The sequence below is a fragment of the Lissotriton helveticus genome, chromosome 3_1 (assembly GCF_964261635.1).
Source record: "Lissotriton helveticus chromosome 3_1, aLisHel1.1, whole genome shotgun sequence".
NCBI classification, from domain to species: Eukaryota; Metazoa; Chordata; class Amphibia; order Caudata; family Salamandridae; genus Lissotriton; species Lissotriton helveticus.
Genome location: NC_136061.1, coordinates 361,429,606 through 361,451,191, shown reverse-complemented (window position 1 = coordinate 361,451,191; position 21,586 = coordinate 361,429,606). Strand labels below are relative to the sequence as shown.

Sequence of the window (21,586 nt, the reverse complement as noted above, 5' to 3'; positions counted from 1 at the left end):
CTGGAATTGTTCTTTCCATTAACTGATGAGAGATGAAGCCCCCCCGCCCCCCAGTCCTCTCAATGGCGTTGGGAAGCCCTGATGCCCTGCCCGTGTTTTCGCTCTAGGGAGCCAACAAGCACGGAGTGTCTTTGTGTGTTGTCCGCATACGATTTCTAGGATCACCCAAATGATACCCCCTTCTGCAGAGTGGCTTCCGCCCAGACCTTTACAAATAATAAAGAGGGTAGCATTTCATTTGTATTTTTCTGAAACGTGTCAGTGCAAACAGATAACCGAACTCCTTTCCTATATTTCTTAAGGCAGTTTTATCAGCTCTGCTGAATAACAGCTTAGTTTGGGTTTTCAATAGAAGCCCATTGTGCGGGAACCCGAGGCAAACAGTACCGTCTGCAGGGGTTCTGCCCTTACTGCACTTAGAAAGCCAGGACTCATTCAGAAAGAAGGCACGATCGGTTCAGACTCGGGAGCAAAGGGTCTACGCTTCCCCGGGACGTTCAGTGCGGTTTGGGGCTCTAAGGGAGCCAGGCCCGGCTTGCTTCAGAGGTTCATGGCTTTAAGTGGGAAGAAGTGCTGCTGTTCCCATGTACGTTGCTCTGGACATCCCTGCGCTTGACTCCAGTAACCTGGCAATCGTTAAAGTGAAGCATAGATGCTCCGTGCCAATTTTTTTTCTCCAGATCTGATGTCAGGGTTCTCTAGTCCCATCTGCTGTCACAAGGTGTGAAACAAAGACACAAAAGGTCCTAAGCAATTCAAAAATACTACTTAATACTATATAGACCACAATAGGCTGCTATATATTTTTCCTTGCCCAGCCGGACAGGGAATTTATTTTAGATTGAATCAAAAAAAATGTAAAGTCTGAATACATTTAGCAAAAAAACAATTTCTGCAGTAAGGCACAGTCCTGCACCGTACTTAAGAGGTAAACACAGTAAGAGTGAAAAAAATAGAATAGGAAGGAAGGGTTTCTTCAGGCAAGTAGAGAGAGCGTACTGGGCACTTTTTAAGTCAGTGTTATCAGTGTTTCCCAGAGTAGCACATACAAACAGTAATATACAATGATCAGATGTATGACTACTAGAAAGAGTCGACGTTTCGATCCCGCGCTCTAATTACAAGGGGATCATCATCAGGACTTTAACAATTAGAATTGCCTGGTTTAAACAATATACACGCCTCCGAGAGGGCTCGTGTAGGGCAAGGGGGCGTACAGAGACGCGGCTGGAAGAGCTTATCTGTCACAGCTCTTGGTCGGAAAGGGCGTGAAATAGCACCGTGGGCTCCTAGGCTCTATTTGAATGCTGGAGGTTGCGGCATTTCCATTTGGGACAGCCGTTGGGTTACCGCGGGTTTAGTAGCCTGGCAGTTGAAGTGCGGTCTGTAATACAGTAAGATAGTAAGATCCGCAGGTTATTAGAACGATGTCAGGCTGTGCAGACAACAGCGCAATGCAGATGCAGGTCTCGTGCTGGTCCGGAGCCTCATCTGCATCTGCATCGCGCTGTGGTCTGCACACCCTGACATCGTTCTAATAACCTGTGGATCTTACTATCTTACTGTATTACCGACCGCACTTCAACCGCCAGGCTACTAAACCCGCGGTAACCCAACGGCTGTCCCAAATGGAAATGCCGCAACCTCCAGCATTCAAATAGAGCCTAGGAGCCCAAGGCGCTATTTCACGCCCTGTCCGACAAAGAGCTGTGACAGATAAGCTCTTCCAGCCGCGTCTCTGTACGCCCCCTTGCCCTACACGAGCCCTCGCGGAAGCGTGTATATTGTTTAAACCAGGCAATTCTAATTGTTAAAGTCCTGATGATGATCTCCTTGTAATTAGAGCGCGGGATCGAAATGTCGACTCTTTCTAGTGGTCATACATCTGCTCATTGTATATTACTGTTTGTATGTGCTACTCTGGGAAACACTGATAACACTGACTTAAAAAGTGCCCAGTACGCTCTCTCTTCTTGCCTGAAGAAACCCTTCCTTCCTATTCTATTTTTTTCACTCTTACTGTGTTTACCTCTTAAGTACGGTGCAGGACTGTGCCTTACTGCAGAAATTGTTTTTTTGCTAAATGTATTCAGCCTTTAAAACATTTTTGATTCAATCTAAAATAAATTCCCTGTCCGACTGGGCAAGGAAAAATATATAGCAGCCTATTGTGGTCTATATAGTATTAAGTTGTATTTTTGAATTGCTTAGGACCTTTTGTTTCTTTGTTTAACTGATACCCATGGTCCATAGCTACCTATAGGGTCCCCCTTGTTTACCTAATAAGTCACAAGGTGTGACACACGTGTCCAAGCTTTTGTGGAATTTGCTGAAATCCAGATGGATTTCGCCATGTTTCACTTCCGGGGTGTGACACTGCATCCTCTCAGCTTCCTCCACTTAATGCCCATTGGATTTGTTTCATATCCAGAGCTGTGATAAAATTCAAGACAGTTTCTGTGGTTTTGCTGACTGCAGCGACAACCTATAATGCTGGGCTTTTGAATGATATATACATAGAAAAAAAGTTGCTTGTTTTGTAAGTTTTCTGAAATTCCAGCAATTTAAATTTAGTAGCACAGGAAGTTATCTGGCCGCTCGGATTCTACGGTGGTCAGTATATTTTCATCATTTCACGAACACGATTATTTGCAGAATGACTATCTAACTTTGAGATCCTGACGAATGCCCCAGGATCCCTATATGGGACCTACTAAGGGCAGAAACATATTGAGCCCTGTGAGGGATATATTTAATTAATCTGAACACTGCAGACTGACCTCTACAGACACCAGCCTACCACACTACACTACATTTCAGGGGCATTAACCTACTGTACCACGCTGCATCATGGGGAGAATAATTCACTATACTGAACTGCATTCTAAGGACACGAAATGCATTCTAAGGACACCAAACCAACATAATGCACTGCATCATAGAGCCACCACCTCACCTTGCTTTAACGAAGAGTGACAATCCCACCACACTCCACAAGATCCTGGGGATCATAATTCCCTGCACAGCATTCTAATTATACCAACCCATCAAAGCATCTTACATAGCACTCAAGGGATAAAAATGTACTGAACTTCACTGCACCCTATAGATAATAACCACAACAATGCACCCCAGGGATGCGGTCATGCCACATTGCACTGCATTCTTGGACCACCGACGCCTAAGTACACTAAATTGCCACACACCTCTACACGCAACAGAAAGTAATCTATCTGGTTGCACTGCTAACCAGCCACAATGAACTGCATCCAGGAAACCATTCCCACTACACTGAACCCTACGGGCAATAAACCATCATAATGCACTGCATCTAATGGGCACTAGTCTGCCATACCATACTGCATCTGAGTGACACTTTCTCACCAGATTGCACAGCATGTAGGGAAACTAACCCATCACAGTATACTACATGGTAAGGACCAGCCTACCACATACACCCTAAGATCACTAAACTGCCACACTGTAGGGTGTCTTAGGGACAATAGCTGACCACGCTTCATTGCACTCTTGGGACGCTTACCTACCAAAATGTATTGTATCTTGGGGGATCAGTCCAGAGCACTGCTTACCAGGGATGTTGTGACACCATGCTTCACTCTACGCACACAAGCCCAGCGCACTGCACCTTGGGAACACCGTCCCACCAATTGCATTGCACCCGAGACTATTCCCAGTTCCAAGCACTGCACCAAAGAAGCCCTACTTTACTGCTCTGCACTGCACCCCAGTCGCACTACCAAACCCACACACAACATCATAAAGGTACAAATGCATCACTGGGCATTGTATCCTAGGGACACAACCAACCACAGTGCACTACTTCCTGAGAACACTATTCCACCACATTGCGGTGCATCCAAAGGATAGTACCCACCACCTCATATCACATTATATGTACACTAATACAGCACATTGTAGTGCATCCAAAGGATAGTAACCACCACCTCATATCACATTATATGTACACTAATACAGCACATTGTAATGCATCCTACAAACACTCATTCACCACACTGCACTGAACTGTAATGACACTGACCCACTACACTCTAACACGTCTTAAGGGCTCCTCCGCCAACACAGCGCCTCAGGATTACCAAAGCTTCGCATCCTAGGGACATTTTCTCACTTCCCTTCAGTGCGTTGCATTGATTCCTAGGGCCACTAAAGCGTCATCACATCGCACTGCTCCCTAGAGACATTAATCCATCCTACTGCACTGTACCCAAGGGACACTAACCTACCAGCCAACCACAGTGAACTGCACTGAAGGCACACAGAGACATACATTGCAGGGACAACTGCGGTGGCTTTAATGCCCAAATCAGATGATCGAAATGTAATGAATACCTCTAAAATATAAAAAAATAAACTATCTTTAAAAGATGGCCTCTTATGTCCACAGCCGTGAGAACAAAAACAATCTGGTGACAGGTAACGAATCCATGGTAGTACCACACAGTCCGCTCGCTCCTGTGTAATCACACACAGACTCTGCACTGTGGTACTGTGGTATACAGCTTTTGCCTTGCTAACTTTTGTGTGTTTTTTTGTAGTTTATCTCTTTTTTTCCACAGTACCTCAATGTACGTGAACAGTAGCTAGGGATATGGAATTAAACTGTGAAAGGGGCGGGGTGAAGGTGGGTCTGAGGCTCTTGCCTTCAGAAAATATCAACATAATGGGGTACAGTATTAAAAAGGAAAAGGTTTTGTCCCAGCCAGTTTTATGACCTTTCCACACCTACTCCAAGATGTCTCCTGTGTTGACATTTAAATATTTACAAAGATGCATGACAGTTTTTGAACGAATGAGTAGATCTCCTTCCTGCGAACGCGTTTCAGCAGGGGCGGCTACTCCGTTATGGCGGAGGAGCATCGCCCCCACCGAAAAATAAAATGACAATAAAACCATTTTGTTATAATTTTATCTTTCTTTCCTAATCCTACCATTGCCAGCCGAAATTTGGGTGGGGTGGGGCCATCGTGACGGAGCGTCACAGTAGGGAGGAGTGGTGGGCACTTAAAAGTGTGCATGTCAGTTTGCCAAACAGACATGTGCACTATGGTTTCTCCAACCCAGCTGGGTTGGAGAAAAGCCCCAGGCTCCCTGGGCCTGAGTGAGCGTCAAGTCAGCCCACTCAGGCCAATCACAGCACTGCTTTCATGCTGGTAAATAATATTACCAGCATGAGAACAGTGTTGTGATTGCCCCCTGGGAGCCTGAACAGCGTCTCCGGCGTTGGGGGAGGAGCACCAAGGTGATGTCAGCAGGTGAAGGTAAGTTGTGTCATTTATTTTTTTTCCCCATGCCCCCCGTTTGTGTTGCCCTTCCATTTCCAGATTAGAGCAGCTGCCACTGCGTTTCAGTTGAGCTCTTTCTCAAGGGGCGCTGCATTTAATAGAGGATCCAGAAATAAAGCACCCAAAGGATTTAAGGCAAACATCTACGACAAGAATAACTTACATTATACTAAATTAGAAGACCGAATTACCTCTGATATGCTTCCCTGCATTGTTGCAAAAGTAAACAGATGTCAACATAATTAAAATGTATGTCATTGCTTTCTCCCTGCATTGACTGCCAGAAATAATATTAATATAGAAAAACAACAAGATGCCGACCCCACCACTATTCAAATGCTCATCACTCTGAGCAAACAAATCAGACTGAATTCAAGATTTGTTTGGTATATTTTATTTATACCTTTTGTTTTTAGAAATTTTAAATATTTAAGAATGGACATATGTCTGAGAAAGACGCCCTGCATTTACCATTCTACAAAAATGACATACTAAACAAATCACAACAACATAACTCAATTAGAAAAAACACAATTAGAAAACAAACACAAAACACAATATGCCTTGTTACACAACAAAGCAAATTTTTCATGTATTCAAAAACGAACAGTATTTCACAATACTCCAAATCAATGATAGAGACACGTTCCCAAGAAGAAATCAAAGAACACATATAAATTGAGCACATTTAGTCAATATCAGAAATTAATCCTGTATAGTTCATGTATTCCTTATATTCTGCCGACGCGTTTCAAAACCGTGAGCAAAGTGCACGGAATCTCATCAGGGCTCAATCAATGGGGTTCTGTGAAATGTATTAAAAAAGACTGGTTGTAAATACTGATGACAACATATGATCACCGCGCCAATCGCTACTGATTCATAAACAGGTACAGGAGGGCAACCACAGAGGGAGAGGGGGTTGGTCAACCAGTTCTGAACTAAGGTTGGTGACACAGTGCTCTCTTTTGTCTTTTTTAATACATTTCAGAGAACCCCATTGATTGAGCCCTGATGAGATTCTTTGCACTTTGCTCACGGTTTCGAAACGCGTCGGCAGAATATAAGGAATACATGAACTATACAGGATTAATTTCTGATATTGACTAAATGTGCTCAATTTATATGTGTTCTTTGATTTCTTCTTGGGAACGTATCTCTATCATTGATTTGGAGTATTGTGAAATACTGTTCGTTTTTGAATACATGAAAAATTTGCTTTGTTGTGTAACAAGGCATATTGTGTTTTGTGTTTGTTTTCTAATTGTGTTTTTTCTAATTGAGTTATGTTGTTGTGATTTGTTTAGTATGTCATTTTTGTAGAATGGTAAATGCAGGGCGTCTTTCTCAGACATATGTCCATTCTTAAATATTTAAAATTTCTAAAAACAAAAGGTATAAATAAAATATACCAAACAAATCTTGAATTCAGTCTGATTTGTTTGCTCAGAGTGATGAGCATTTGAATAGTGGTGGGGTCGGCATCTTGTTGTTTTTCTATAATAATATATGGTCCTGCTGACCCTGCGTCCTGGGACCTACCTCCTCAACTACTCAAGAAATAATATTAATGCATCCATGAAACAAAGACATTCATACTTCACTTGCAGAAAAGCCAGATCCACTCTCTTTGTTATAGCTTGCTTCTTTCGAGCATAACAGAAATTAATAATATTTCCTTGTCCGACAAAAAGTGACAATGTTCTGCATTCACAACATTAATAAACGTTAATGCCCTCGACTGAGGGTGTTAAGAATTATTAATTGCCCACCCGGATTTATGGACTCGAGTCGCAGGAGTATATTGAGGGGAAAGGAAATGAACAGACATCAACGCCGGATGGCACAGAGGGAGTATTGTCTATAAGCACCCATCTTATGGCGTGACAAACCCCCTCACGGGTACACATATATCTGCTTCCTGCCTCTACTCCACAATCCACTGAATTCAGAACACAATCAAAGAAACATCAGTAGGTGTCTGTATTTTTAGCCTCCGACCTGGCGGAAGTGACCTCAGCATTCCATGGAGGAGGCAATGCCTCAGTGCAAAGCATCACTCCCTACAACTGTTGTGTCTGACATCTTTTTCTGTGGCTGTCGTTGTGAATGTGAAAGTGCCATCACGGAAGGACCCCCAATGCTCAGCCCTTTACACGAACAGATGACACAGAATAAGAGTACCACAGAAATACCTTCGATAAGGGTGAGATAAAGGCACTGCTTACCCAGAGAGAAGCCCTCCTTGTGAATCAGCCACACCTTCTCCGTCTCGTACCAGGCCTGCTCCTGTGCAATGTGCTCCTCCGTCTTGGCCTGCGAGGGAGTAAAGAGGGAATGGTTAAAAGGGGGCAGTAAGAGTGGGGAGGCCACAAGGTGCCAGTGAGTGACTTTGCTTCAGAGGCTCGTGATGGTGTGCTAGATACAGCAAGGTGTGAGCCCTTGTGCATGTCACCTACTGACACACAGCATGATCTGAGGACAATCTACTTTATTCTTGAGGTTAGCTGTGACTTGGGAACATTCACTGCTTCTCTACAGGTTCTAGAGTACAACAATGACAATGAGATGGAGTATGCTTTCTAGCTTCAGGGGTCTTTCTTCATAACTAACCAAGGCATCTCTAGTGCCAAGGCTCCTTTAAGAGGAAATTAGGATACACTACTAGGACAAGGGCCCCTACACCCGAAGAAGCATTCACTGGGGCATGCACCTGACCTAGTATGTTACCTGAGGTAGGCCTGAGCTGAGCCCTTCCACCCCCGTTCTGTGCCAGAGCCAGGCACTGGATCAAGGGCACCTTACCTTGAATCATATTGGGGGTTGGGGACATGGCAAGTGTATGGAGGGTGCTGGTGATGTGAGGAGGCAATGGAATATACATACCCAAGTACAGATCGCAACTAGGGTCCGAGGCTGTTTCAGGACCTTTCTTAAAAGCAGTAGATTCTACATTCCTTTTACTTATGGTTAATAGGTCAATTATTTTACATATTTACTTTTTTTCCATTGCTATTTATGACTTTTGTCAGCTCTTCCTTGTGAATTTGTCCTTCTTGAAACTTCCACTTTCTGGAATTCAATCTGAGCAGTAGGTGTGCGCATGGGGGCCAATCCGCAGGGTGTGCAGTGAAATAACAATAGCCCACATATTCCAGCCACTGTTCTGCTGGGCACCCTGGCACACAGCATGCCTTTCCCTTAGCCCTGTCATCAGGACATGGGGTGTAGGATGAAGGAGCCACAGGGGCTGCGGCTCAAGTACTCAACACTGAATAGTTGTACTGAGCCCAGCAGCACATCCCGAGGGTGAGTAGGGAGCGGGAACTGGAGAACAACATGCTTGGTACCACTGGGGGTGGACCTGTGAGGCCTTCTCCAGCCCACAGCCATCCCAAACCACTGTAGGTGGCCAGCAACTGTAGCGCCTTCAATGTATACATGCACCGCTCTGCACTGCAGGCGCTTGTGAAAGACAAATCCGTGGGGCCTACAGCGCCAAGTTCTAAGAAGGCCAGGAGGTGTGAGCAGTCTGTCTACTACGCCATCTTGTCCTGCCTGCTTTAAAAGGAATCAGATGGCCCTTTGCAAGGTACATGGGCAGTGTATGGATTTTCAATTATATGGTTTACTTCATGACGCTTTGAAATAAATCCATCATAAGTAAGTGTTAACGGGCTGCGGACTTTGGTTCTGGGAAGTAACGCTCCTTCTGGTCCAATTATCGCGAGAGAAGCCAGGAGCGCGAGCGTGACGGAGTCTTTCCGGTCTGACAGAACCTCGGCAGCGCAGGAATCGATCTGTGGACGTTCCCGCCCGCCCGGGGACTTGGAGAGGGGGGTAAACAGGACACCACCACTCTTCGGGGCCCACCAGAGCCCACTGGGGCCTAAACCGCTTGCTAGAAGCGTAAGCGGGCCCATAGGATCAGATCCCACCGTGTGAAGGAGGCCCTGAGCGCCGAGCGAGCTGCAAATGACGTATATTCAAGTAAAACACGAAGAAAACGTTTACAATGTTTCAACATACCTAGTATATATACAATTTGAGGGTCAATGCATTAATAACGTGTATTGTGAATAAATCAAGTTAATCACGTTTTTTAGTGTTTAGGAGTCTGACATTACAAGGAAGCCAACAGAGAGGCTTCTGTTTAAATGTACTGCCCTGATAAAGGTGTTAGAGACAATGCCCTCAAAACACAACACAACACAACACACCACACCATTGAGGTCACATCACACACTAGGACACAGAGTAAGTCATGCACGACACCACAATAAACCCCCAAAACGCTGAAGGGGCACAGCAAGCCGGGCTCTCCAAGGGGGACCCCACACATGAACACGCTTAGGACCACTGCAGCCAACCTGAGGCGGAGATGTAGTGGTGTTGTCGGCGGCGACCAAAGCGTCCTCCAGTTGGCCCTGAGTGATGGCAGCGAGGAAGGAGAGATGGAAGCAAAGCTTGGGTTAAACAACTTGTTTCATCACAGCAAGTCCACAAGGCACATTAGAGTGAAGCAGTTACTTCATCCACGGTGTGGAGTACTGAAGCCCACCTTCAGTGGTCTACGTACAAGGCATCTACAGCTTACACCCCCCCCTCCTCCCATTCATCCGACTGCACCCGAGCAATGAGGTACAGGCTGCCTCACGCACTATATGAGAGAGTCCAGGCTTTTATATCCTTCCTGAGCCCTCGTGGTCCCCTCCACTGCTGGGACCTCGGAATGGCTAGGCTTGAGGATACAACCGTCCTAGCGGCTAGCGCTCTAGGACCTATTTTCACTCAGGGATACAAGGCAACGCTAGGTTTATAGAAGTGCAATAGAGAATTGTGTTTAGTTCTATATTCATGGTGGTGGTTTCTACTTGGATATGTGTCAGGCGTGCTACTCATGAACTCCTAACTTTTATCTAAATACAAATCCTATATTTACAACTATGAAGTCTTGCGTAAGGAGTCAGGGGGAATCTAAGACTACACCCACACACATCAACTCAACATTATGAGGTGTGCACATGACAGATCACTGATAAACATTGCTTAAAATAACACTACCATTCAGGGTCTTATGCCTCAATTGCCCCAAATCATACTATACATAAACACATCAATAAATGAGCTGCGCCCTGCCACAATCGGGGGTTCCAGCAGACATCTCCCCTAAAGGATACAGTGTCAGGGATGCCAGGGCTGGAGTGAGCATCGCCTCCCAGGGCAACCTCAAGCAGTAATGTCAACCCAGCAGCTAAGGGTACAGTCTGGCCTTTCCTTCCTGTGTGCATTGGGGCTGCTGTTTCCAGAAGGGTAACAGGTGAAGGTGACTGCCCTTAAAGGAACACAACACAACATGGCCAAACAGAGGACATAAGGGACAAATGTAGGATCCAAATAGCTGTAGTTAAGATACCAGGTGCTACAGGTATGACATGGATGGCCACAGAGAGGACAAAAGAAGCCTAAAGAAAGGACATCTGCGTGTCACAGCTCAAACACAAGATGGCTACAGACCACACTAAATGGACTAGACCAGACACGAGATGGGTACAGATCAGAATGAAGGGACTACAGACCAGAGATGAGAGGGCAACAGATCAGAAATGAAGGGACTACAGACCAGACACAAAAGGTCTTCAAACTAGACTGAAGGGGATAAAGACACCAGAGGCTACTCACATGAGAAGAGCAGCAATAATACAGTCACCAGAGGCTACAGTTCAGACCGAAAGAGCTACATACGAGACAAAAGTGACTTGAGATAAAAAATCAGCGACTACCGGCCAGATATGAGGGGCTATAGATTAAACAGAAGGGGCAACAGAACAGACCGGAGTGGTAATTGACTGGACATGGGGTTACTAGCATATAACGCAAGGTACTGGACAGACCGTAGGAAGGCCAGAGATGGGTCATTATGAGGCTACAGAGAGGACACAAGGAAGCTACACATGGAACTAGAAGGGCCAATGACTGGGCATAAGGGGTCACAGAAAGGATTCTACAGAAGAGGCAACAAAGGGCGGGGGCACAAACAGGACATTGGGGGCCAAAGGTAGTTCACGAGGGGGGGCACAAAACAATCAGAGCATGAGGGGTTGCAGGACATGACGGTGCCACAGACATGACATGGGTTGGCACAGGATGGCTTGAAGGGCCACAGGCAGCTCAAAAGGGACCATAGGCTCTCTTGAATGGGCTGGGTGAGAGTCACAAATTGATGGCGAGAGGAATCTGAAGGCTTAGTATACCTGAATGACAGAGTAAGTGGGAAATGCCCCTGCCATCCTCCCACCCAGGAAATGGCTCGTAAGTATTGCTTTCACATGCAAATTGACCACCTCCGAGATTCCTCATAGCAGCTTCATGAGAAGGGCCCCTGCGATGTAAGCAAAAGACACACAATTGATGGACGGAATGCAGAACAAATCAAAACATTCACCCCCAGTCAAGAGATCTGGGTTAAATCCATCATTATTTTGCTCACCATGCCACCCCAGTTTAGACCTGGCCATATGCAAATCAGTCTTGATCCTGTGCCTCATGGGAACAGTCTAGCCCGAAGTGCCAAGCGTGGTCCCGTGCTCTCCGTGCCACTGGAGTCAAGCTATCCTGGTTGAGGGCTGAAAGCCCGAAACCTGTCCGAGTATGCTTGCTTCCAGTCTAGGGAGGACCTGGCCTGGTAGTTCGGGCTGGACTGTTCCCATTGGGCGCAGGGTCAAGACTGATTTGCATATTACTGGATTTAAACTGGAATGGCATGGTGAGCAAAAAAACGATGGATTTAGGCCCAGATCTCTGTACTGGGGTGAATGTATGACATAGTCTGCATTCTGTCCATCAATTGTTCTTTTTGCATCTGCGATGTATGGTGGCACATGGAAAACATAGTGGTGTGCTGCTTAGCATGAATGGACATCATCACCAGCTGGTGTTCTTGGCCCATCCAGAGCACTGAATAACATACATAAAATGCACCAAACAGCACAAAGATGCAATGCCTGCAGCCCACTGTACCCAATTGGATGGGTGATATGTGGAAGTAGAGCTGAAAGAAGCTGGATGTTTTTCATTTAGCTATTACCCACAGTTTACACCTCTCTTTCCACTTCTTTCTTTTTCCACCGTTGTATTTTCCTCTATAGATAAATACCTAGTTCTTTTCTGAATTCTTGTCTGGTACTCCGTTTCCTCTTTATATAGTAGTGTCACGCATGTAAAATATATCTCCGATGTCCACACCTGAGATCAGGGCCTACATAGGAGACCTATGGCCTGATTCTGTTCAGAGATTATATTTTTATGAAACCTTGTCCGGCCCATGGCTCTCTGCGTCTCTGCAGAGGATCTCTCTAGAAGGCAGAGGAGGGAAGCGGAGACCTTTAAAGAATCCACTAACTTCACAACAGACCCACATACACAGGGGCGGAATTGTACACTATCTCTATGACACAGACCAACCCTGAACAAACCACACGCCTCTGGGATCTCTGAATACTTTGCTCATTACGGATCCTTGTGGCAGAATGTCAATTACAGATGGAAATGTAATAGTCCACTATTTTTATAGAGCAAGTAATGCTAAGTTCTGCCCAGTACCACGGGATTTCTCACAAGTGATGCCCAACTAATATGCCAACACTCTTAAATATAATCTCGTGTGCTTCAGTATGGTGAAATGTCGGCAAATGTTGTATTCAAGTCTTGCTTTCACTGTTTCTTTATTTCTATTTGTAAAATGCATGTCTCTGCACTTGAGAGATGAACAGATTTACAACTCTAGAAATAAATAGGACAGGTGCTAATGGAAACAATGATAGCACAGAGTGCAGTATTTTTGGTGTCAGGATTGCCAGACACTTCAGAAACAAGCCTTCATGAAGGCGTATTCGTCGAGGGGTTGCACCGCCTACTTTTGGGCTTAAGTATTCTTTGCTAGAATATGAACTGGTACCGTGAGACTAATGTTTATGAACTCTAGGCTAGGATGCAGAGGGTAAGTCCTATTTGCTGTATTCTCCTGTGTGTGTACTTGCAGCCAATCACCTATCGTGCTGATGTCAAGTAAAGCTTCTATTCACAAATCGAAGCCTCCATTTTGTTTTATCCCCATCAACAGTGATGGGGACTTTGGGTTGTTCTTTAAAGTGAGTGCTGACACCAGCGCTGTTTAAAACACTTAAATCTAGAAATATTTGATGAGGAAATGTTCCAGGAAGATGTTTCTTTGCCTTAGGGAGTCAATCCTCAGCTCTGTTGGCAAACATCACCAGCTCAGTAAATAAGGTCAACAGTCTGGGCTCTAACTAAACACATCTGAGGTGGTAGGTAGCATGGGAAACTACCCTGACAATAAATCTGGACTCAAACTGACTCAAAGCAATGCAAAATGGTCACTCTAGGATCTACTGCATGAAAAACAAAGTTGAAATGGTAAGGAAAATAGCTTTTTCGTAGAAAAGCATAGAAACTATAACTTGCTGTGAAAAAAAATGGAAATTGTTAGCAGTTTTTGCCACCAAACCAAAAATAAGTTACTTCAAACAGAAAGTAGTTCTTGGTCTAGAAGTTTAATATTCAATATGAGTGTGTCCGTGCATCAGCTAACAGGGTGGGACATGCCTCGCTCCCGCTCTGTTCTTGCAGATCTGCGGACACAGTGATCAACATTGCATTTATGTAACATCTATGCCATGAACTTAAATCTGTGTTCTGTAGAAATGATCAAAAAACAAGTGGAAATGGGAAATTGAGGAACAACATAAAAGGGGGTGAGGGGGTTGAGGTAGGGTGGTATTATACAGAGGGGGAGAGAGGTGAAGAGAGCCTTACACTCCAGCACGACACGCGCGCACACACACCAGCCCAGACAGAAGGTGGTAGCGGGTCCCCCGAGGACGCTGGCGAGCAGGGGTACAGTACCTGACTCCGGGCCGGGGAGGAAGTTGAGGCCACTGGTTCCAGCTATGGCAGCGATACAACGAGAGAGAAAGAGAGAAAAGCAAGTCAGACAGGCAGAGAACAGAAAGGAAACACTTCAACCAGAGAAAGACAAGCAGCAGACCTGCAGGTGGGCCACAGGGCAAAGCAATGTCAGACCCAAGCGCCCTAGACCCAACCAGTTAGATACCCCTGTAAAGGAGAGCGCATAGACGTACAGGGGTACTCCATGAAAGTAGACACCTGGGGTACTCTTTAATCACAGGCACACAGGGGCACTATTCACCTAGCACAGACACAGAGCAAGGCTCACAGCACAGGCGCAAAGAGTACTCCTTGACAGACATAGAGCAGTACTTCCTGAGCGACAGACAGGAAGTCTACCAAAGCACAGGCGCAGCGGTCGCTTGCGATCATGGAGACAAGTGCTATCCTAAGTCTTGCCAGAGCAAGAATGGGACAATCATTGACCGAGGAGAGGAGCCATGGTCTCCATGCTGGAGCAGCGACTGCGCATAGTCAAGGAGCAGCGACTGCGCATAGTCAAGGAGTCTGGATCCCCGCTGTAAAAGGCTTTGTTTGCGCAATACAATAACACATACAGGGCAAGTACGGAGGAAAGCAGCCCAGAAGGAGGCAGAAAAGGAAGGCTGGCAGAAGTTTATCAGTGTAAGTGACTGCAGACGGCTTTGGGGCACAGGATACTGGGAAATCAGTGGAAACGATTCCCAAAATATCAGATCCGGCCCTGTTGTCGTATGGCCTGCTGACGATGTCCCAAGATCCTAAGGAGGATGCATAATCCTAGTCCAGGACTCTCTCTGAAGATCCCCGAGGTCTTGGTGTCACCCCGGCTACCCCAAAAAACACTTCCCAAGATCCCAGAGTGAGGCCGGTGCAGCATCCAGTGATGCCCAGGGGCCTGCAGAGCTGCCCGCCTCGAGGGTGGAGCTCTGGAGAATGCCATAGGCTGCCTTCATATAGGGGCGGCCGCAGCTGTGCATCACATCCAGGTTTAGTACGGACAGCACTCACCAACCTCCAACAACCTGCTGCCGTGACCTTTATTGGGTAGTTTCATTCAGGTCTGTGGACGAGACAGAGTCTCCAACAGAACTCTGTTCCATCTACATCCAATTTAGAGTGTGTCTCACCAGAGAGACAGGGTCCCGGCCCAAACACTGACCTGTTATGTTACGTTATTTACTTTAAAAGCACTTATTGTGACCCTGATACAACCTCGGCTTGACACGCATTCGAGTTCCACACAGGTGTTAGTAAGGCATGTGCACTCTTACCTCAGAGGCGCGGAAGCAGACCTGCTTTACCACCATAACCTATGCATAGCTAAGGGCAAAGGTAATTGACTTATAGTAGGGTATGGCACACGTATAATGTAAATATACTTCATCCAAAGTGGCCTTTCGGTCTTGAGTGGGCACCTACCTAAAAATATGAAGGGGAGCACAAAACAGTAAAGGAATAACAGATGTACGAAGGAGAGGGTGAGGTGCAGGAAAAAGAGAAACTATTGTGAAAAGCACAGAAAAGAACTAGCAAGAAAGAGCAAATGAAAGAGAAAAGGGAATGCAATAGCGAATCTGGGCTAGATTTAGATTAACAAATGTATGATATTTTCTAACTATTAGAACTGATGGGTTAATGTTTCATTTCGGTTAGTAAAAAATGATTTTTAATTGACTATTAGTCGCTAACTGAGATGATGTGCTGTATTTTTGGCATAAGAACAAAAAGCTAAATAGAGATACATTCATATGTACTCTGTCGCTTTAGGATAATGAAACACTATGGGTAGCCACATAGGATTAATCTCTTTTCAGGATAACCACATCGAAAGCATCTTGGGCGTGAGGCACTGGTTCTTCATTCCTCTCTGCCTCAGTTACTCGTCTAAAAAAGCCATTGTGTGTAATGTTGCATGTTATAATCCATTCATTCATTCATTCAGTCGGTGTGAGTGCTTATAAATGGCACACTGTGCCGTATGGACCCCGCTGTACAGCATCTCCCACCACATTTGATCTGTAGGTCTTCAGCCCCTGAACCTCAGCAGCGACAGGTAGCCTGGGTTGATATGGTCTATCGCTAAGCAGGTGTTATAGTTCCCTGATAGCATTACAGAACTCGGGCAGATGCCATCTTTCCCTGCATACGTGCCAGCGCCCATCAAAGGCTCAAAAGCCAAGAAAATTCTGAACAGACTACTCCAAATGCCAGGATCCCCCTCAAAACCTGCATCAACTTCAAGATCTACTGCATTGTACTACGTCTAGCACCAACCCACACCAAGCAGACCAGATAAAGGTCTCGAGCGGGAACTCAGTACAGGCAGCCAGGACATCGTCAGGTTTGAAACCAGGAACTGCAAGAAAGAAAAGACAAAACGACTGCAGTCTCTTGCCATGCACCAAGAATCGCCTTCTCCACTGTAGGAAACAACTGCAGAGGTTCCTTTGCCAGCAACATCTCAAACACAAGTCAACACTTTGACTGCCTACCTGACAAGAACAACAACATACAGATGTGTCATCTGTAAGCATGCCTCACTTGACATCACTTTGCACCCCCTACCATTTGTATCAATACTCTGTTCATCTTTTATGCTACGGCAGTGAAAATAATTGTGGGCAAATAATCGGTTACTTACAGCAACTGTAGTAATGGGAAATGTAGGCTTATACATTTTAGACATACACAAAGTGCAATATGTGCACCTGCTTTATTGTGGTGAAAACCAAGTTATTTCCCGCATAAAATAGGAAGGTTTTTTTGTATCCTCCTTCAGAGGTTCAAGGTGTTCACGTCAGACACAGCAGCTCTTGAAGCAGAACTATAAATGGTCAAACACAGGATCAAAACATAAGTGGAGTGTTGCCTGACTTCATATGAGCAAAGTTATTGTTTCTTTCAAAATAAATCAAATTATCTTGAGAAAATTATACATGTCGTCAAAGCATGTGTGAGGTGCGCGAGAATGTCTAGAGTCAAAGCAGGCAGGAGTGCCTTCGATTGCAGTGTATTTACAGCCTGGAGGAACAGCGCGCCAGTGAACGCGAGCCTCGTGTACCTGCTACAGTAGGTGTACAGCTCATAACTCGGATCGGAGGGCCTCGCGGCGCTCTGCGGGTCTGATCCATATACCCCAGGTCACCGCGGTTTAAAGACAGGGGCCCGGCGCGAGCTGGCGAGGCAGTGCTCATCGGCGAACAAAATGTGCATAAAAACAGCAAGGAGGCAAACAGGGCGCCAGCACACCCTGCCAACCGAGCCGAGGCGCGTGGCTGCGGCTGGAGAGCAACCAGAAGCTACAACCTGATGGTGCAGATCGTTGCCTGCTGGAAACTACTGACAGCGGCAGCTTCCTGGAGGTGCCAGAGGGATGCTCCCCTCCTAAGAAGCATCAACTGAGGCGGAGATAAGCATAATGCCAGCAGGTCCAGGCTGTGGCCCCTCCTTCTCTCAGCCCAGCCTGAAGTGAACGAATCCTGGTAATATATATTGGCATCGTCTGTGCTCAAGTGGTTTTTGTTTGTTGCGGTTTTATGCAACGTGAACCTGGCCTGCGGATATTAGAGCGCTTTATATGAGCGTCCTACTTTACACATTCGTAGGCACTGTATATTGAGTGATTTGCCCAGAATCACAGGATGATGGGCCGAGCTAGGGATTCGAACCTGGTTCCCTGTTCCGAAATCCCGACAAGGCCACATCTAGATATAAACTGGACTTTTGCGAGACGCTTCACTGCTCTTAACTCAGAACCGTCACATTAAGCTGGTTTTGATGCCCGCGCTCAAAACTTTAAGTGGAGAATGGTAACAGCGCATAAAAGGCGCAGCAGACCCAGTGCTGCTACTACTCACCAGCCGGAAGTATTAGGGGGTCGCGGTACCCCACGATCAAAGATGGGGCACGTAGGGTCGGACCAGCCATTCTGCCACACTTGCAATGGGAGAGTGCCGGCCCTTCTCGGGAGCAGAAAGGTACGCTGGAACAGTGAGTGTGTACCTTCACTTTTATATTTGCATTTCAAGAGCGGGGGGGGGGGGGGCTGTGTAATCTCACGGCATCGATGAACTATTTCCCTGTCTCGCTGTGAGGCAACACTGTCCAGGCCTTCCCCTCAAAATAGTAGGGTAGGTATAGAAACACTGTCTGAATTCGAGGAAAGGGTTATTTGCTATTCTATATTCAGCCCTTGAATAACTTAAGAAAGTCCGTTTGTGAACCTTGCCGACGTTGCCGTACCTTAAACAGGCAGGGAGAATAATATTGTAGGTAGTTAGTGAGCATGCGCCACTCAGACAAAAAACAGATGCGAGGCCTCAAGACGGGAGGGTAGAGGCTGTGGTTATGGCTCTGCAAAGATCCACCATGTTCATCATGGTCCACAACTGCCACCTACTGGCACTAAACGGTAACAGCTCCTGCGCCTCCAGGCAACATAGGAGGTTGCTCATTAAAATGAAACGGACTGGAGCCAAACAAATAAACATTAAAAGCAGATCCTTGGTTTCTAATTGAAACTATCCTTCTTGAATTGGAATCAGTAACCATTCAATAGAACACGCAATCAAAAGCTCACAAAATCAACAAGTAACAAACTGAAGCACATTTTTGACCTAAAAGAACAAAAAGCAAAAGAAGTGAAGCAATACAATGCTAAATTGTTGTACAAGTAACTATCATTTCAAGAACACTTCCATTCGTTAATGTTGGCGATAGAATGCTTTTTCATCGGTTTTCTGCAGGAGAATTGACCACTATATTCAGAGTTGTTCCTACTACACACAAGCCCCTAACATAACATATGAAAACGTTCTATTCAGCATTTCCCAGCTGCCTCGCCACATATTAGTTTAACAAAGAAAGTCTTGTGCACACGTTATTTTGCGTCAATTGTTATAAGTCTTCAGTAAACAAAACTCAATACTAATGAAATGAAACAAGGTAGACCCATAGGTATGGTTTGTTTTCAAAAGGTAGTGTATTGACTCTTCCTTGCTGGAAGAGTAACTTCGATGAAAAAACAAACAACCAGCCGACACGTGTTTCGTCAAACGAGCACTAGGCCTGTGACTCTTCAGGGCTGTGTCAATCCAATGTTGTGGGGTTCACGTTGCCGGTGATAATTCCGACCCGGCATTCACGGGTTAGTGGGGATGTACCATGTAAAATAATCCTGGTACAAGGCGAAGAAAGACCGGTGCGGCCGTTTCAACAGCAATCTCGGGATCACGCCTAGGAGTGAGACGGGTAATGTCTCCGGGACGGGATGATTAGGCGCCTAAGCCCTGAAGAGTCACGGGCCTAGTGCTCGTTTGACGAAACACGTGTCGGGTGGTTGTTTGTTTTTTCATTGAAGTTACTCTTCCAGAAAGGAAGAGTCAATACACTACCTTTTGAAAAGAAACCATACCTATGGGTCTAACTTGTTTCATTTCATTAGTATTGAGTTTTGTTTACTGAAGACTTCTAACAATTGACGCAAAATAACATGTGCGCAAGACTTTCTTTGTATTTCTTTGACGGAGTGGTCTCTGGCCACTCTCTACAGAGGTTTCTTGGGGTCTCCTCTGACTTGTAGCACCGTCCAATATCTCTCCTATACATTTTACACTAACCGCTACCAGCACAGGCGCCAACCTTCCTGTACACTCAGAAACCACACATAGTAGTTTTTACATATTCGTTTAAAAGTGCTATAAAACGAAAGAAGCAAATGGATGCACTAAGGTCTATGTTGGCGAGCCCTTGTAAAACGGCAGTATAACAAACTGACAAATGAAACTGCAATGGAAAGGAGTGCCAAGGCCCTTGAAGGATATTATTAGTGACTTGAGTTAAAGCAAGGATTGAGGGAGCGTAGCAAGGACTGAGGAATTATAGCAAAAAGAGAGGGAGTAGAGCAAGAACTGAGGGGCACAGCAAGGACTTGGAGGCATATCAAGAACTGAGGCAGTATAGCAAGAACTGAGGGGCGTAACAAAGACTGACTGAATATAGCAAGAGATCTGGCTCAACCCTCCTCTGTGCCCGACATTGCCACGCCAACGGCTACAAGATAACACACAATGACCGCATCAACACACAAGGAGGTGGAATCGCCATCATCCACAAGCAAACCACCCACTGTAACGACATCACCTTGTCCATGGAACACCTCAACTTCAAACTCAGAACAGAGTGTAAACAAGAACTGGGGGAGTAAAACAAGAACTGAGGGACATAGCAATGGCTGAGGGAGTATAGCAAGAACTGAGCGAGTATAGCAAGAACTGGGCGGCATAGCAAGGACTAAAGGGCATAAAAAGGAATAAGGGTCATAGCAAGGACTGAGGGAGTATAGCATGGACTGAGGCGTTACAGCAAGAACTCAGGGAGCATAGCAAGAAATGAGGAAGGCATAGCCAAAACTGAGAGGGCATAGCAAGAACTGAGGGAGTATAGCAAAAAACAAGACAATATAGCAAAGACTAAGAGGCAAAACTAGGAGGAAAAGGGTAAGTGGTGTGCTATGATATCAGTAAGTGACTACAGTGAGTCTGGTCAAGGAATGAGAAAGTTATTAAAAGGACTTAGGCGCCTAATGAGAACTGGGGGCACAACACGGACTGAGTGGAAGAATAAGGGGGATAAAAAGAAGAAAAGGAGCACTTAGAACACAATGAGGGGCACGCAAAGACTAAGGAAGGGCATAATAAGGTATGAGGGGGCATAGAACACAATGAGGAGCACGGCAGGGTCTCGCGGGGAGGAGCACAGCCGGGTCTCGCGGGGAGGAGCACAGCCGGGTCTCGCGGGGAGGGGTACAGCGGGGTCTCGCGGGCGGGGCACGGCAGGGTCTCGCGGGGAGGGCACGGCAGGGTCTCGCGGGGAGGGCACGGCAGGGTCTCGCGGGGAGGGCACAGCAGGGTCTCGCGGGGAGGGCACAGCAGGGTTTCGCGGGGAGGGCACAGCAGGGTCTCGCCGGGAGGGGCACAGCAGGGTCTCGCCGGGAGGGGCACAGCGGGGTCTCGCGGGCGGGGGCTCAGCGGGGTCTCGCGGGCGGGGGCTCAGCGGGGTCTCGCGGGCGGGGGCTCAGCGGGGTCTCGCGGGCGGGGTCTCGCGGGCAGGGGCTCAGCGGGGTCTCGCGGGCGGGGGCTCAGCGGGGTCTCGCAGGCGGGGGCTCAGCGGGGTCTCGCCGGGAGGGCACAGCGGGGTCTCGAGGGAGGGGCACGGCAGGGTCTCGCGGGCGGGGGCTCAGCGGGGTCTCGCGGGCAGGCGCACAGCGGGGTCTCGAGGGAGGCGCACAGCGG

The 21,586-nt window shown here is 46.5% G+C and overlaps 1 protein-coding gene across 19 annotated transcripts in view; it reads right to left on the bottom strand.

Moving 5' to 3' along the window:
- The window catches only part of MYO18A (myosin XVIIIA), an 864,705-nt gene that overhangs the window by 464,263 nt on the left and 378,856 nt on the right, over positions 1 to 21,586 (bottom strand). For 7 of the 19 annotated variants that reach the window (XM_078680070.1, XM_078680078.1, XM_078680071.1 and 4 more), the window contains one exon: positions 7,553 to 7,640. In XM_078680070.1, coding sequence (XP_078536196.1) covers positions 7,553 to 7,640 — 88 coding nt within the window. Of the gene's footprint in view, positions 1 to 7,552; positions 7,641 to 9,694; positions 9,752 to 14,159; positions 14,292 to 21,586 lie in introns of those variants that run through there. The other 12 variants (XM_078680066.1, XM_078680060.1, XM_078680065.1 and 9 more) reach the window with 4 other exon arrangements.